This window comes from Bos indicus x Bos taurus, chromosome 2 (genome assembly GCF_003369695.1).
Source record: "Bos indicus x Bos taurus breed Angus x Brahman F1 hybrid chromosome 2, Bos_hybrid_MaternalHap_v2.0, whole genome shotgun sequence".
NCBI lineage: Eukaryota > Metazoa > Chordata > Mammalia > Artiodactyla > Bovidae > Bos > Bos indicus x Bos taurus.
In genome coordinates, this window is record NC_040077.1 from 14995690 (window position 1) to 15010858 (window position 15169).

Below are 15169 nucleotides of genomic sequence, written 5' to 3' on the forward strand. Positions count from 1 at the left end.
AACACATGAAAAGATGCTCAACATTGCCCATTATTAGAGAAACGCAAAGCAAAATTACAATGAGGTATCATCTCACACCAGTCACAATGATCATCATCAAAAAGTCTACAGGCAATAAATGCTGGAGAAGGTGTGGAGAAAAGGGACTCTCTTGTACTGTTGGGAATGCAAACTGATACAGCCACTATGGAGAAGAGTTTGGAGATTCCTTAAGAAACTAGGAATAAAACTACCGTGTGACTCAGCAATCCCACTGCTGGTTCTATACCCTGAGGAAGTCTTAATTGAAAAAGACACATGTACCCCAATGTTTATTGCAGCCCTATTTACAATAGCCAGGACATGGAACCAACCTAGATGTTCATCAAAAGATGAATGATAAAGAAGTTGTGGTACATATACAAAATGGAATATTACTCAGCAATAAAAAGGAATGCATTTAAGTCAGTTCTAATGAGGTGGATGGACCTAAAGCCAATTATACAGAGAGAAGTAAATCAGAAAGAGAAAGGCAAATATCATCTAATAACACATATATATGGAATCTAGAGAGATGGTACTGATGATCCTATTTACAGGGCAGCAAAAGGAGATGCAGATATAAAGGACAGATTTTTGAACACAGCAGGGGAAGGAAAGGGTGGGATGATTTGAGAGAGTAGCACTGAAACATATACATTTCCACATGTAAAATAGATAGCCAGTGGGAATTTGCTGTATGATGCAGGGAGCCCAAAGCTGGTGCTCTGTTACAACCTAAACAGGTGGGATGAGGGGAGAGGTGGAAGGGAGGTACAGAGGGAGGGGACATATGTAAACCTATGGCTGATTCACGCTGATGTACGGCGGAAATCATCACAATATTGTAATCATATTCCAATTAAAAAAAAAAAGAATCTGCTTGCCAATGCAAGGGACATAGGTTCAATCCCTGGTCTAGGAAGATTCCAGAGAAGGCAATGGCAATCCACTCCAGTACTCTTGCCTGGAAAATCCCATGGACGGAGGAGCCTGGTAGGCTGCAGTCCATGGGGTCGTGAAGAGTTGGTCACGACTGAGCGACTTCACTTTCACTTTTCACTTTCATGCACTGGAGAAGGAAATGGCAACCCACTCCAGTGTTCTTGCCTGGAGAATCCCAAGGATGGGGGAGCCTGGTGGGCTGCCATCTCTGGGGTCGCACAGAGTCGGACATGACTGAAGTGACTTAGCAGCAGCAGGGAGATTCTACATGCAAATAAGCCCTCGAGCCACAACTCCCGAGCCCACGTGCTGCAACTACTGAAGCCTGTGTTCTGTGGGGCCCACAAGCCACAACTACCAAGCCCAGGCACCACAAGTACTGAAGCCCTAGAAGCCATGCTCCACAGCAAGGTGTCACTGCAATGAGAAGCCCGTGCATTGAAACGCAGCATGGCCCCCACTCTCTGCAAGTAGAGAAAGCCTGCACAAAGCAACCAAGACCTAGCACAGTCAAAAAGAAATACAATTATATACATAAGCTACTTTCTCCAGAGTGGATAATTGAGAGCTGTCTATGTACAGGCATATGGGCGTAGCTCTTAGAAACCAACTGTCATAGTAAATCCTGAAGAGATGTGTCTTATTTATCAAAATTAGAACCAGGACCCAGACTTTCAGATAAGCTTCTTCAATTACCCAAACAGGATAGGGTAAGAAGAAAAGAAACTTCTTCCTCTCAGGCCTTCCAACTTAAGCCAGCTCAAGACTTCAGTAAGCCTAGTAAAACAGGAGGAGCTATGGTGATGTTTTTTTTATTTTAAAGAGATCTTACAGATTAAGCTCAGTTAGTTCACCTTAAATAATACAGCAAGTGATATTTTTGTTCTACTTCTTGCAATAATATTTAAACAACTAAAGCCTGAACTTATCCAACTCATTGGTTGGAACAAACCAAGAATCCAGAAGGTGATGAAGAAAGGCTGCTCTCTCCTGCCCTAAAAACCACTCCATGGTGAAATATGGAAAAGCCTCGAAAGATGATCATGAGATTTACGAGGGAAGTGCACATTCTGTCAGGCATTAATTCTGTAAGGGCACCCTTACCCATATAATCTGGAACCTTTTTGCCCTTATATGAGAAACAGAGTGTCAGATCCATGCACACAGAGGGCAATCCATTTTCAATACAGTCAAAATTTGTCCTATTTACTGACTCGGGATGGTTTAAAGAAGCTTCGACAATCACTACAGGTCTTGTCCTAAGAAGGAAATAAAATTAGCAATATTAATTGCACAATTATTTTTCATTAAGGTGACAAATACATTTGCAATGTCAGTTTCCACTGATCAAGTAATTTCATGAAACTGCTTAATAGCATATATACATATATACACACAATTATATTTTCATGTATGAATCAAAATAAATTTTTATTAAAATCTCTAAAAATATTGACTGAGATGATTTAAGTATATATCCAGGTAAGATGGGCAAAGTATCCTAAAGTTCAATAATTAAATTTCAGAGTACCAAAAAGAGTATTATGAGGTCACCATCATGCTGATTTTAAAAACTGCCTCCCATCATTTACAATTAAGCCCAATTGTCATTAAGTGGTGAAATCTATCAACCTTACCTTAGCAACACAGCAGAATCAGACCGAAAAGCACCAACTGCTACATCTGGAGGAAGAAAAAAATAACACAGATTAATGATCATCATTAGTCAAAGAGAATTACTTTCAGCCATAAATACTTAACTACATATCACCTTGTGACTATATCAAAATACTATTTACAGAAAATTAATTAGAAAAGATACGCTTACATCTTAAGATTCATTTCACATGTGTCTGAATCTGCTCATTTACAATGACATTCATCCCTTTATCATATAATATAAACATAAACATTATGATATAAACATATGATATAAAGACAGCCTTACTAAAAGAAAATTCAATTTTTGGACTACGAACACTCGCTGAGATATCTCCTTTCAAATTACAAAAAAAATCCTCTTCTTTTCATCATCATATGTTTGATTTATTCTCCTGAATGCTTTTAACTTTTTTGAAAACAAGGAATAAAATATTAAGTAACTAACAGTGTAAAAGCTTAGTAATTATTTGATTACTTCTGACCCGTGTGTGAATTCAAAAGAGTACTAAAAATGAAGGAAAAAACTCACTAGTAAATCAACACTTTTTTCTACCAGTTGTATGTACTTCACTGTAAAGCATCACCCACAACAGTGCTTATTTCAATATATAAAATATAGTCAACTTTATACTCACCTAGATATCCATTGTTATCTGCATCAATTTGTCCAGATATAGACTGTCCAAACATACTTAATGAGTTACTGATTTGACGTCCTTCAATTCTCTGAAAAAATAGTAAAGTTGACTGGGAAGCAGGGTTTAAACATCTAATATCCCAGAGAAACAATGATTGAGTTAAATAATGAGCCCTGACACATTATTAACAAATGCATTGTAGTTAAGGCAAATACATGTGTCTGGGAGAAAGAGTAGTTGCCGTCTTGAAGTGGAGAACTGACATCTGTTTTGTGACATGAAAAAAACTGCTTCCTTCACCTTGTGAGCAAAGGGAAAATTATGTAGTAAAGATCTCCTGAGACACTCCTGACACTCTCTCCTCAGTCTTTTTTCAGGCTCTGTGCTTATTTCCCTGAGCAACAGGAGGAATCAAACTGATCATAAGAAAATTAGACATTTATGATCACTTAGTGGAGCCTACTTCTTAGATTTATAATAACCATCTTGTTTGGCCAGATTGGCTTCTAGTATTTGACAAGGACAACTCAAGTCAGATATGTGCTTGCTATTCCACGTGTCTAATCTCCTGTGCAGACGTTGATTTACAAGCATCAGAGTTGTCCAAGAGAATTCGGATTCTTTAATAGACAAATATATCTCTTTCATGTTATATCGAGGATCATTTACCCACCTTGCCTAATCAAAAATAACAGTATTAGCTAAAGTTTCCATAAGAGTATCTTTGGAAAGATTTCTCTTCTCTGCATGTGCGTATAGTTTTTTTCTATGCAGTGAATTGTCCTGATTTTTCAAAATATGAAATTAAAGTCAGAGTTAGGTCAGGAAACCTTAATAAAGTGCTCTCATCTCACTGCTTTGCACTGAAAGGAACACAGAGTTTCATTTGAGTCTTTGCTCTTCCTGTGCAACCTCCATGGAAGATGGGGCTTTAGCCATGAAGCGAGACAGTTAACCAAATCCACATGGGCTTACTTGGAAGAGTAGGGGTATTACCTCAGAACATAAATCTGAGGACATGCAGAGAGAAATCAGGAAGAGGTTAAAGACAAAGTAGAATGGAAGTGAACCAGAACTCTTGTTTACGGAAATAAAATGATTTCATAGAGTTATTAATGACCTTAAAAATGAGACCATCTACTGTTATTATAAGAAAATGGTGAAACAGTATTAAGTATTTGAAAGCGCAAGAAAAATAAGTGCATGTTAACACTGGAAGTTTTAAGAAGGATTTTATTACCAGTGTTTCTTTTGAAAATAGACTAGTATTATCCCACCTGTGAGAAGGTTGTTGAGATCCCATCTACTCGGCCATTGTAAATATAAATAGCACCTTGCAAGTCATCTTCCTGTGGGGCTCCAATAGCAACATCTATTCAAGAATTTAAATGGCAGAAAACAAACTCTTAATGCAAAGAATGAGACTCTGAAAACTAGCCTTCATGCTCTTTACTTAATATCACATAGGAAAACTCCTTATCAATAAACAATATTTTCACTGGACAGAAAAAAATATATACAATACTCTCATTGTCATAACAATGTACAGGATTGTACGGTCAAGTCTGTGTGTGGAAATTCGAGTCTTATGGCCTTAGAGGCAGGCTAAGAGAATGGTTAAGGACGTGGGTCCTATCGCCAGACCATCAGGGCCTGGCCCCAGCACTATCCGGTGCCCAGCTGTCTCTATGGTTGTTCAGTCGCTGACCCCATGGACTGCAGCACGCCAGGCTTCCCTGTCCTTCACTGGGCCCGACTCTTTTTTTCCTTGGCCATGCTGTATGGCATGTGGGATCTTAGCCCCCTGACCAGGGATCAGACCTGCACCCTCTGTGTTGGAAGGCAGATTCTTAATCAGGGACTGCCAGGGAAGTTCCTGGGCCCGTTTCTTCACCTCTCGTATCTCCGTTTTCTCAGTTCAGCACAGGATCATGGAAGAACTCACCTTGGTGCCGAAGAATGTAACTCATGTGAAGTGCTTAGAGCAGTGTGTAGCATAGAATCAGTTATTATCATCTCTAAATAATATAAACCACAAGAACCTTTTTGAGTTATAGGTTTTACTTATTTCCAAAGTGAATTCTAAATTAATTCCTGTTCCAATGAAGGATATGTTTTCATAAGACCAAGAGAAAATGGAAACTGAATAACATGCTTGCTTAAGTGCTATAAATACAAAGTACACAGGAGGAAAAAAAAGTTTGTAAGAACATTTCATTGTCTTTACCAAATATTATGCCAATTTATTTGGGTATATTCATATATTTTTAGAGTGATTTTTTTTCATATTACTTTAACAGAAACTAAAATACAGAAAGTTTGCTTTCATGATATTTATCACTATTCATCAGATCTAAAAGTTTTTCAACAACTACAGTTGTAATATTGCACTGCTTTTTCAATAGGAATAAAACTCTGTGCCAAATGCTGCCCAATTTTAAAAATACAAAACTTTATTTTATTCTAAAATTAAATAGTAGACATACCTTAAGCCTGTTTTGCTTAGACATACCAAACCTAGCCTCTTTTAACTTGTGCAAAGTATTTTCAATTTTTAGGTACAAAATATATCCATTCATTTATTCATTCAGTGGAAAACTACTGAGCACCTACTGCATACCAGATATGTGTCAGAGTATCTACAGGACACCACAGGACAGTGTCACAAAAAGGAACTGATAGTCTAGTGGGGAAGCTGCTGCTGCTGCTGCTGCTACTGCTAAGTCGCTTCAGTCGTGTCCGACTCTGTGTGACCCCAGAGATGGCAGCCCACCAGGCTCCCCCGTCCCTGGGATTCTCCAGGCAAGAACACTGGAGTGGGTTGCCATTTCCTTCTCCAATGCAGGAAAGTGAAAAGTGAAAGCGAAGTCGCTCAGTCGTGTCTGACTCTGTGTGACCCCATGGACTACGGCCCACCAGGCTCCTCTGTCCATGGGATTTTCCAGGCAAGAGTACTGGAGTGGGGTGCCATCGCCTTCTCCCTAGCGGGGAAGAACAGCAAGTAAAAATAATAACATGGCATGCAGGGAAAAGGTGGTGAAAATTAGGGAAGTCTTCTCATAGAATATGATGACCAAAGTGAGATTATAGTAGGTCAGAGCCAGGTGAAAAAAGACAATGTTGGGACAGAGGACACATCCTGTGCCATCGTAGGGGAGCAAGAGGCAGCACGGCACGAGGGAGAGTGACAATTTGGAATAGTTGGAGCCATTTCTGTGCAGACTGAATAAATCAAGCAACATAATGGGGAGGGAGAGGAAGAAGGAGAGAGAAAGAGGGAGACAAGGGTGAGTGAGGAAAGAGTGAGGAAAGAGTAAGGGAGGAAGCATCCTGTAGCCACTGGATACGAGCCCACTTAGCAATGTCATTCATGGGGCGGGGGTGGGGGGGCACGGGTTATACTTCAACCATGTGGCTACTCCTGAGTACCTATTAACAGAATTTTGTACCTTGATTCTTGATGATAATATAGGAAAAGATAGCAAGTTGGGTTACGAAGCTGATACTGCAAGAATTCTGTTTATCAGTTACTAGCACAAGTGATCTATATTAATAAAACTATCTTGAAACAATACAAATGAACCTTTTCAGCTGAACTATTAAGCCAGCCCAGATCAATTTAATTCCAAGCAGAACATATTTAAGTATATTCAGATGCTGGCTTATATATAGATCCAAACTCTTCCTTCCTAAGATGAAACTTAGATCTCTTATATAATGTCCTAAAGTTCCAGCTATCATTATAGAAATAAGGAGAATACATTATTAATAATAAAATGTTTTTCCATCCCTGTGCAACTTAGTTGGGAGAAAACCTAGAGAATAAACATGGAGATATTTGACAACTTTAACTTTTCATTTGAACATTTATTACACTGTTAGTATAAACCATAACAATTATCATTAGTATGACCATAACAATCTAACATCAGCTAGTAATTATATGCTGTTTACAAGGCAGGCATTGTGCTAAAGGCTTAACATACAAAATTCATGTTATTTTCACATAACCCACTATAACTCATGTAACTCTCTCAACAGCACTGTCAAATACTTTTTGATCCTCACTTTTTTTAGATGAAGAAATTGAGGTACAGAATAAAACTCGCTAAAGGTTATAGAGCTAGGATGTGGTAATGTATGAAAGTGTTGGTCGCTCAGTTGTGCCTGACTCTTGGTGTCCCCATGGACTATAGCCTGCTGGGCTCCTCTTGTTCATGGCATTCTCCAGGAAAGAATACCGGAGTGGGTTGTCATTCCCTTCTTCAGGGAAATCTTCCTGATCCAGAGATCAAACTCAGGTCTCCTGCATTGCAGGCAGATTCTCTACCCGTGTAAACCATCAGGGAAGCCTGGATGTGGTAGGATGTGGTAGAGTGGGATTTAAACCCTGCAGTATGGCTCCAGAACCTGTACTCTCCATCACCATGCTCTATAAAGTCATTAACATAGAGTTATGACCAACACCCTCCCCTCCTAGCACTTGTTCCTCTACTGTGTGAAAGAAATGTTCACTATGTGACTTGATATATAAGAATCTCAGGACCATATAAATTGATATAGCATATAGTTCACAATTGTAGAACTTTATTATGGTTCAGCTCAAAAAAATATTCAAAGATACAGTCTAAAAGTCAGATGAGTTGCTCAGATGCTAAAGAATCTGCCTGCAACTCAGGAGACTCGGGGTCAATCCCTGGGTCGGGAAGATCCCCTGGAGGAGAGAATGGCAATCCACTCCAGTATTCTTGCCTGGAGAATCCCATGGGCAGAGGAGGCTGGCAGGCTACAGCCCATGGGGTCACAAAGAGTTGGACACAACTGAGTAACACTTTCACTTTCCAGGCTCAACTTGGAAAACATAAACCAGAAATAAGTGGTCCTGCCAGAACCATTTTATGGCTAAAATGCTATCTGTCTGTCTGTCTGATCATATTGGTTGAATAGGTTTGTCTATTACCTATTCTGTGAAATGTTTATGCTGGACTCTTGCCAAATTGATCGATTATCATCTGAGAAAATAGCTTGTTTTGCTTTTCTAAGGACACAGGAAATATATTCTAATATATTCTAATTTTTTCCTTTTGAAGAAAAAAAAGTGATGTCACGAATGCCAAAATAACTGAGGTCTACTATGTAAAGCATTACAAAGCTGTGCACAGTAAAAGGACATGAAGTCTGATCTGCATCTAAGACTGGAGGTGGAAGGAAAACAAACAGGTAGGGTTTTCCTCTCTTTTCTACACAATCCCACATACTCTGCCATGAACAGGAAGTGACTTCACTCATATCCCAGAAAAATAAACTAAGTTAGAAGATGGGGAAAAAGAACAGGGAATCACATAATGAAAAAATAAAAGACAGATGCCTTGCTGGCTCACCCAGACAGATATGGTAGGATGGAATTAAAGACCTCAGTGAAGAGCTAGAACACAAAAAGCCTACTTCCAAGCCAACATGGTCTTGGCTAGCATCTAAAATACGTAAAACACACACCCATGGGCAAAACAGAAATGCTCTTCAGTCATAAAAAAGAAGGAAATTCTGTCATTTGTAACAACATGGATGGGCCTTGAGGGCATTATGCTAAGTAAGTCAGACAGACAAAGACAAATACTGTGTAATCTCACTTGTATGTGGAATTAGGGGAAAAAAAATCCGCATAGAAACAGAGGTCAGATTGTTGTTTGTCAGAGAGTCGGGTAACTGGGTAAAGGCGGTCAAAAAATACAAACTGCCAATTAGAAGATCAGTTAAGTCTTGGGGATATACAGCATGGTGACTGTAGCTGAAAATGTTGTATATTTGGGAGGTGCTAAGAGAGTTGATCTTAAAAGTTCTCATCACAAGGAAAAAAAATTGCAACTATGTGAGGTGATGCTGCTGCTAATTCGCTTCAGTCGTATCGGACTCTGTGCGACCCCATAGACAGCAGGCCACCAGGCTCCTCTGTCCCTGGGATTCTCTAGGCAAGAACGCTGGAGTGGGTTGCCATTGCCTTCTCCAGTGTGAGGTGATAGATGGTGACTAAACACTGTAGTAAGCATTTTGCAATACACATGTATCAAATCATTATGTTGTATACCTTAAACTTATTCAATGTTACATGCAATTATAACTCAATAAAACTGGAAGAAAAAACTGAATTAGTAAAAGATATATGATGTTATAAACATGCACTAAAATGAATCAGAATTAATGTGGCCACTGGATGTAAATATGTTGTGAACTATATATGAAATCATAAATAGCACAAAATATGCTGGAATACTGCAAACATTCATTTGAATAATCATCTTCCATGCATATAGATATTACCTTTAGAAGATGTGTGCTGAGGACTCCAAGACACAAAGTGCTGTGTGAAAGCCACGGTTCTCATATTCACTCAAATTCTGCATCGTGCCCTGAAGATTTCCTCTAAATTCCCCCTTTCTAAGTCTCCTGGACAACACATTTTCTGCCTGTCTTTCACATAACTAGAAAATTGTCTTGGATTTTCCCAAGTACCAGAGTGACTTTGATAAGGGAACCTGCCTACTATCCATCACATTTTTGTAACTCAATCTGTTTATAAGAATCATTCATCACTGACATTTAGATACTACAAAAAAAACATTCCTCATGTGCACATATACAAATATGTTCAATCAAAATAGTGAATATTCTTCTTAAGATCTGTCAATTAAAACAGGATGTGGAAGGAATTTTTTCATGTCTTAATCTGATATTCCACTTGAATGTAAAACTAAAAAAAGTATGCCACTGTTTCCTTCATTTACATTCATTATGGCACATACTCTACAGCTGGCATGGTACAACTGACAAAAAATAAGTCCTCGATAGATAACACAGAATTGATGATTAATTGTGAAATGTAATATCCATCTTAACATTTTATAGATATTTTAATGTAAAATTTAATGTGTAATCATAACCATAAAGATATATACACATACTATAAAAGTATGTTTATGTCCTTTTGTTTTAAAAATAGTAAAATCCAGAAATGGCATCTGTAGGCCAAATTATACTATTTCACATTCAAGAGGGCTCACTGGAAGCATATTTTCAATAGCCAACCAGCATTCTCCTTGTAGAATACCATATTTTAAATATTTAAAGTAGAATGAAGCATTTAGGCAAAACAAGATGCAAAGTGAGCCTTTATAGCACTTCCTCAATTACGTCCAGTATATAAGGAAGTTTTTTTTTTAATTATATAATTCTTTTTATTTTATTTTATTTTATTTTTAAACTTTACAATATTGTATTGGTTTTGCCAAATATCAAAATGAATCTGCCACAGGTATACATGTGTTCCCCATCCTGAACCCTCCTCCCTCCTCCCTCCCCATACCATCCCTCTGGGTCGTCCCAGCGCACTAGCCCCAAGCATCCAGTATCGTGCATCGAACCTGGACTGGCATCTCATTTCATACATGATATTTTACATGTTTCAATGCCATTCTCCCAAATCTTCCCACCCTCTCCCTCTCCCACAGAGTCCATAAGACTGTTCTATACATCAGTGTCTCTTTTGCTGTCTCGTACACAGGGTTATTGTTAGCATCTTTCTAAATTCCATATATATATGCGTTAGTATACTGTATTGGTGTTTTTCCTTCTGGCTTACGGAAGTTTTGACCTACTCCTACCAGATACAAATTGCCAAAAACCATTTCCGGAAGATAATTCTGAGTCTTGAAAATATCAAATACTTATTTGCTGAACTCTAGAAATTATACACTCTCCTTTCAAACCCATTCATTATTTTAGGCACAGTTTTAATGGACTTAGTTAACCACTTAGAACTAGATTGAAGTCAGCACATTTTAAGAGAGGAGGCTGGTAGAGGCAGATCCTTCAACAGCAGGACTGATACCTCAGCAACAGTCACAGTGCTGATGAGACCATCCATCCCATTGCTGAAATGCATCCCTATCAGGTGGCAAATAGCCCCTGTCTTCGAGTCTGCCGGTTTCTCCCTTCCTACTACTCAGGATTCTCTCCTGGGACCCCAACTCCCCCACCATCAGACCCCCTTTCCCCACAACAGGACAACCTGAACAAGGAGAGCCTGGCTCAGTAAGGGGCTTTCAGAGCCGGGCTAAAGCTCTGCAGCCAGCCGCTGCTGGGTTTTATCAGTGTCTTACTACACTGATAGTTAAATATATGATCCAATGAGTCTGTGATACACATTTTCTTCCACATTTTCACATTTCTGAAACCAGCATTCTTCTTAAAATAGAAAAATAGTGAGTCTCAGTTTAAGAGGCACCATTTTTAGGGGCACATAAAATAATGACTTAAAACAACTTACAATCAAGGGTACCTGCTGTGTGCTAAGTCGCTCAGTCATGTCCGACTCTTTGAGACCCCATGGACTGTAACCCTCCAGACTCCTCTGTGCATGGGACTCTCCAGGCAAGAATAGTGGAGTGGGTTGCCATTTCCTTCTCAGGGAGATCTTCCCAACCCAGGGATTGAACCTGTGTCTCTTAACATCTCCAGCACTGGCAGATGGGTTCTTTACCACTAGCACCAATGGTGCCTTAGAATCAATGAAATGAGGTATGTTCAATATCGCTCTTTGTTGAAGGAATAGTTGACAACTGAGAAGAAATCGGGTATAACGCTAAAGAAAAAAAAAAACTTAGCATACCAGTCTGCCTCCATTTTCTATAGAAAGGCAAACAACATAAAACTCCAATTATATTCTCTCCCATGTCCAATTTTTAAAACTGGAAATCAAATACCAAATTAAATGATTTTAATTACCTTCAAAGCCATCATTATCAATGTCGCCAAGATTGACTATAGATTCCCCGAATCTTGCAGCGTATTTGTCACTTCCAATGAGCTCTGTTTCCATTTCGTTCATTACTGCTCCCTAGATAGAAACAGGGAGAAAGGTGTCATTATAACACTGACAACTTGACACATGATTTACTATTGTAATTGGATATGGATTTTTTTTCTTAATGCTTCAAACAGGTTGGACAAACTAGTCTGAGCTTTAGTACACACATCTCAGTTCAATTCAATAAATATTTATCAAGTATGTCAACACATATAATAGTATGATTAGAGCTCAGAGGACAGAAAAAAATGTCAAACTCATGATCCCTAGCTTTGAAAATCCAATAAATTATTTTGATAATTCAATTGAGCAAATATTTAGTGAGTTCCTAATAAAGGCAATGCACTGCGCAAAGGATGAATGAGTGAAAGAGGACAAGGCAATGAGTGTGTAAGACACTCCCTTCCCCGAAGAAGCCCCCAGTTAAGGGAAGGCATAGCACAAGCATGTTAATGACTAAGAGGTACTGCTTTGCAATATGAGCAAGCAGGGAGAGCATACTAACTGTGAGAGCCAGCAGAGATTTCATAAAGGAGGTGGTTGTCAAGGTGGCACTAAAGAATGGGCAAAGTTTTGATACTTAGGGAAACTGACCAGCAAAATACAAATTGCAAAGAACTTTGCTACCTTGGTTTACTTGGCTAATGAGCAGTATGTGCAAATGAATAAGACAAAAAGAGTAAGACTGGAGTTTTATGGGGTGGGACTTTGAATGCCGGGTGAAATTTACTCTCAACTTAGAAAACCAGACAGAGCTACTGAAGGTTTCTGAGTTGAGGAGTGACATGACTGACTGGCCTTGGGAATATTTTTCCAGCAGCATTGTAGTAGGAGTTGGTCAACTGCTGTCTCTGATTTTGGAAAGTGAGTTATTAGACGCGAAATAATGTTTCAGTGGATTTCCCTGGTGGCTCAGTAGGTAAAGAATCTGCCTGCCAAATGCAGGAGACACAAGAGACTTGGGTTCGATCCCTGGGTCAGGAAGATTTCTTGGAGAAGGAAATGGCAACCCACTGCAATATTCTTGCCTGGGAAGTCCCAAGGACAGTGGAGCATGGAGGGCTATAGTTCATGGGGTCACAAGAGTCAGACACGACTTAATAACTAAACCACCACCATCACAATGTTTTAGTAGGAGTTGTTGCAATAACATCTGCCAGATCTCTTTCCAAACTCTGATCATGTCACTCCCTTGTATTAAAAAAAAAAAAAAACACACCATGTACAACTCATCATAGATCTTTTAACTTCTCAAACAAGTCTGTTCATCATTTCCATAGCACACACATATTCTTCCCTTGTGAAGTGCCCCTCACCTTTTATTTTCCAGCTAAAAAAATTCGATTCTTGTTTTGCTCATAGAGAAATGCCTAAAGACCATAAGGCATTAGAGACTCCAGAGAGGATGAGGAGATAAGACAATACAAGGGCACTGAGCTTCAGGGGGAGAGTTTAAAGAAGTGGTGATCACTCTTCAAGTATTCTCCAGTCACAGAACGGTGACCAAGAGTTCACTCAGGACCCCTGAGAGCTCTTTCAGCAGAAGTGGAAGCCAGCATTCATTCAAGTATCATTCTTTCTTCAGTTCACTCAAAAACAATTCCTGAGCACCTAACTTGTCCAGGATTCTTTCAAGCCCTGATGAAATAGTAGTAAATAAAACAGACGATTCCTCTGCACACAGTGTCTATACTCCAATAAAAGAATAGACAGACAATAGTAAAGGGAAAGTGAAGTCAACTCTTTGCGACTCCATGGACTGTAGCCCACCAGGCTCCTCTGTCCATGGGATTTTCCAGGCAAGAATACTGGAGTGGGTTGCCATTTCCTTCTCCAGGAGATCTTCCCAGCCCAGGGGTTGAACCCAGGTCTCCTGCATGGTAGGCAGACATTTTACAATCTGAGCCATCAGGGAAGTCCAGACAATAGTAAACCACACCAATAAATAGCAATAACCTCAGATATGCACATGACACCACCCTTATGGCAGAAAGTGAAGAGGAACTAAAGAGCCTCTTCATGAAAGTGAAAGAGGAGAGTGAAAAAGCTGGCTTAAAACTCAACATTCAAAAAACGAAGATCAAGACATCCGGTTCCATCACTTCATGGCAAATAGATGGGGAAATAATGGATATAGTGACGGACTTTATTTTCTTGGGCTCCAAAATCATTGCAGATGATAAACGTAGCCATGAAATTAAAAGACTATTGCTCTTTGGGAGAAAAGCTATGACAAACCCAGACAGCATATTAAAAAGCAGAGACGTTACTTTGCTGACAAAGGTGCATCTAGTCAAAGCTACGGTTTTTCCAGTAGTCATGTATGGATGTGAAAGTTGGAGCATAAAGAAAGCTGAGTGCTGAAGAACTGATGTTTTTGAGCTGTGGTGTTGGAGAAGACTCTTGAGAGTCCCTTGGACTGCAAGGACATCCAAAGCAGTCAATCCTAAAGGAAATCAGTCCTAAATATTCATTGGAAGGACTGATGCTGAAGCTGAAACTTTGGCCACCTGATGCGGAGAACTGACTCATTAGAAAAGACCCTGATGCTGAGAAAGATAGAAGGCAGGAGGAGAAGGGAGCAGCAGAGGATGAGATGGTTGAATGGCATCACCGACTCAATGGACATGAGTTTTGAGCAAGTTCCAGGAGTTGGTGATGGACAGGGAAGCCTGGCATGCTACAATCCATGGAGTTGCAAAGAGTCAGACACAACTGAGCGACTAAACTGAACCAAACTGAATGTCAAGTAGTAGTTATTGTCTTTTCACAGTTAGGAACAAGAAGTTGGAAGGCAACAAAGGAAGAAAAACATAGCAGAGGTTTTAAACGTGGAAATCAATGATGAAATTAACCCCAGTATTCAATGCCTCTATTGAGTGGTGTAGAAGTGAAGAGTGAACAAGAGGGTGGTCTAAGGGGAGAACTCTTCCCTTGCCCTTTAAACAAAGGCACTTCACTTTTATCTGTTTTTCATATTGGAATTGCTGAAGATTTCAATGGGAAAAATGGTTCTTTATCGCCTTATATTAGGTATCTATAC

The 15169-nt window shown here is 39.3% G+C and overlaps 1 protein-coding gene across 1 annotated transcript in view; it reads right to left on the minus strand.

The window, feature by feature from the left end:
- ITGA4 (integrin subunit alpha 4) overlaps positions 1-15169 on the minus strand; it is a 93870-nt gene that overhangs the window by 46590 nt on the left and 32111 nt on the right. The window contains exons 10-14 of the mRNA XM_027556174.1: positions 12045-12156; positions 4541-4635; positions 3261-3351; positions 2601-2646; positions 2068-2222 (exon numbers count right to left, since the gene is read on the minus strand). Of these exons, the coding sequence (XP_027411975.1) occupies positions 2068-2222; positions 2601-2646; positions 3261-3351; positions 4541-4635; positions 12045-12156 (499 nt within the window). The remainder of the gene's footprint in view (positions 1-2067; positions 2223-2600; positions 2647-3260; positions 3352-4540; positions 4636-12044; positions 12157-15169) is intronic.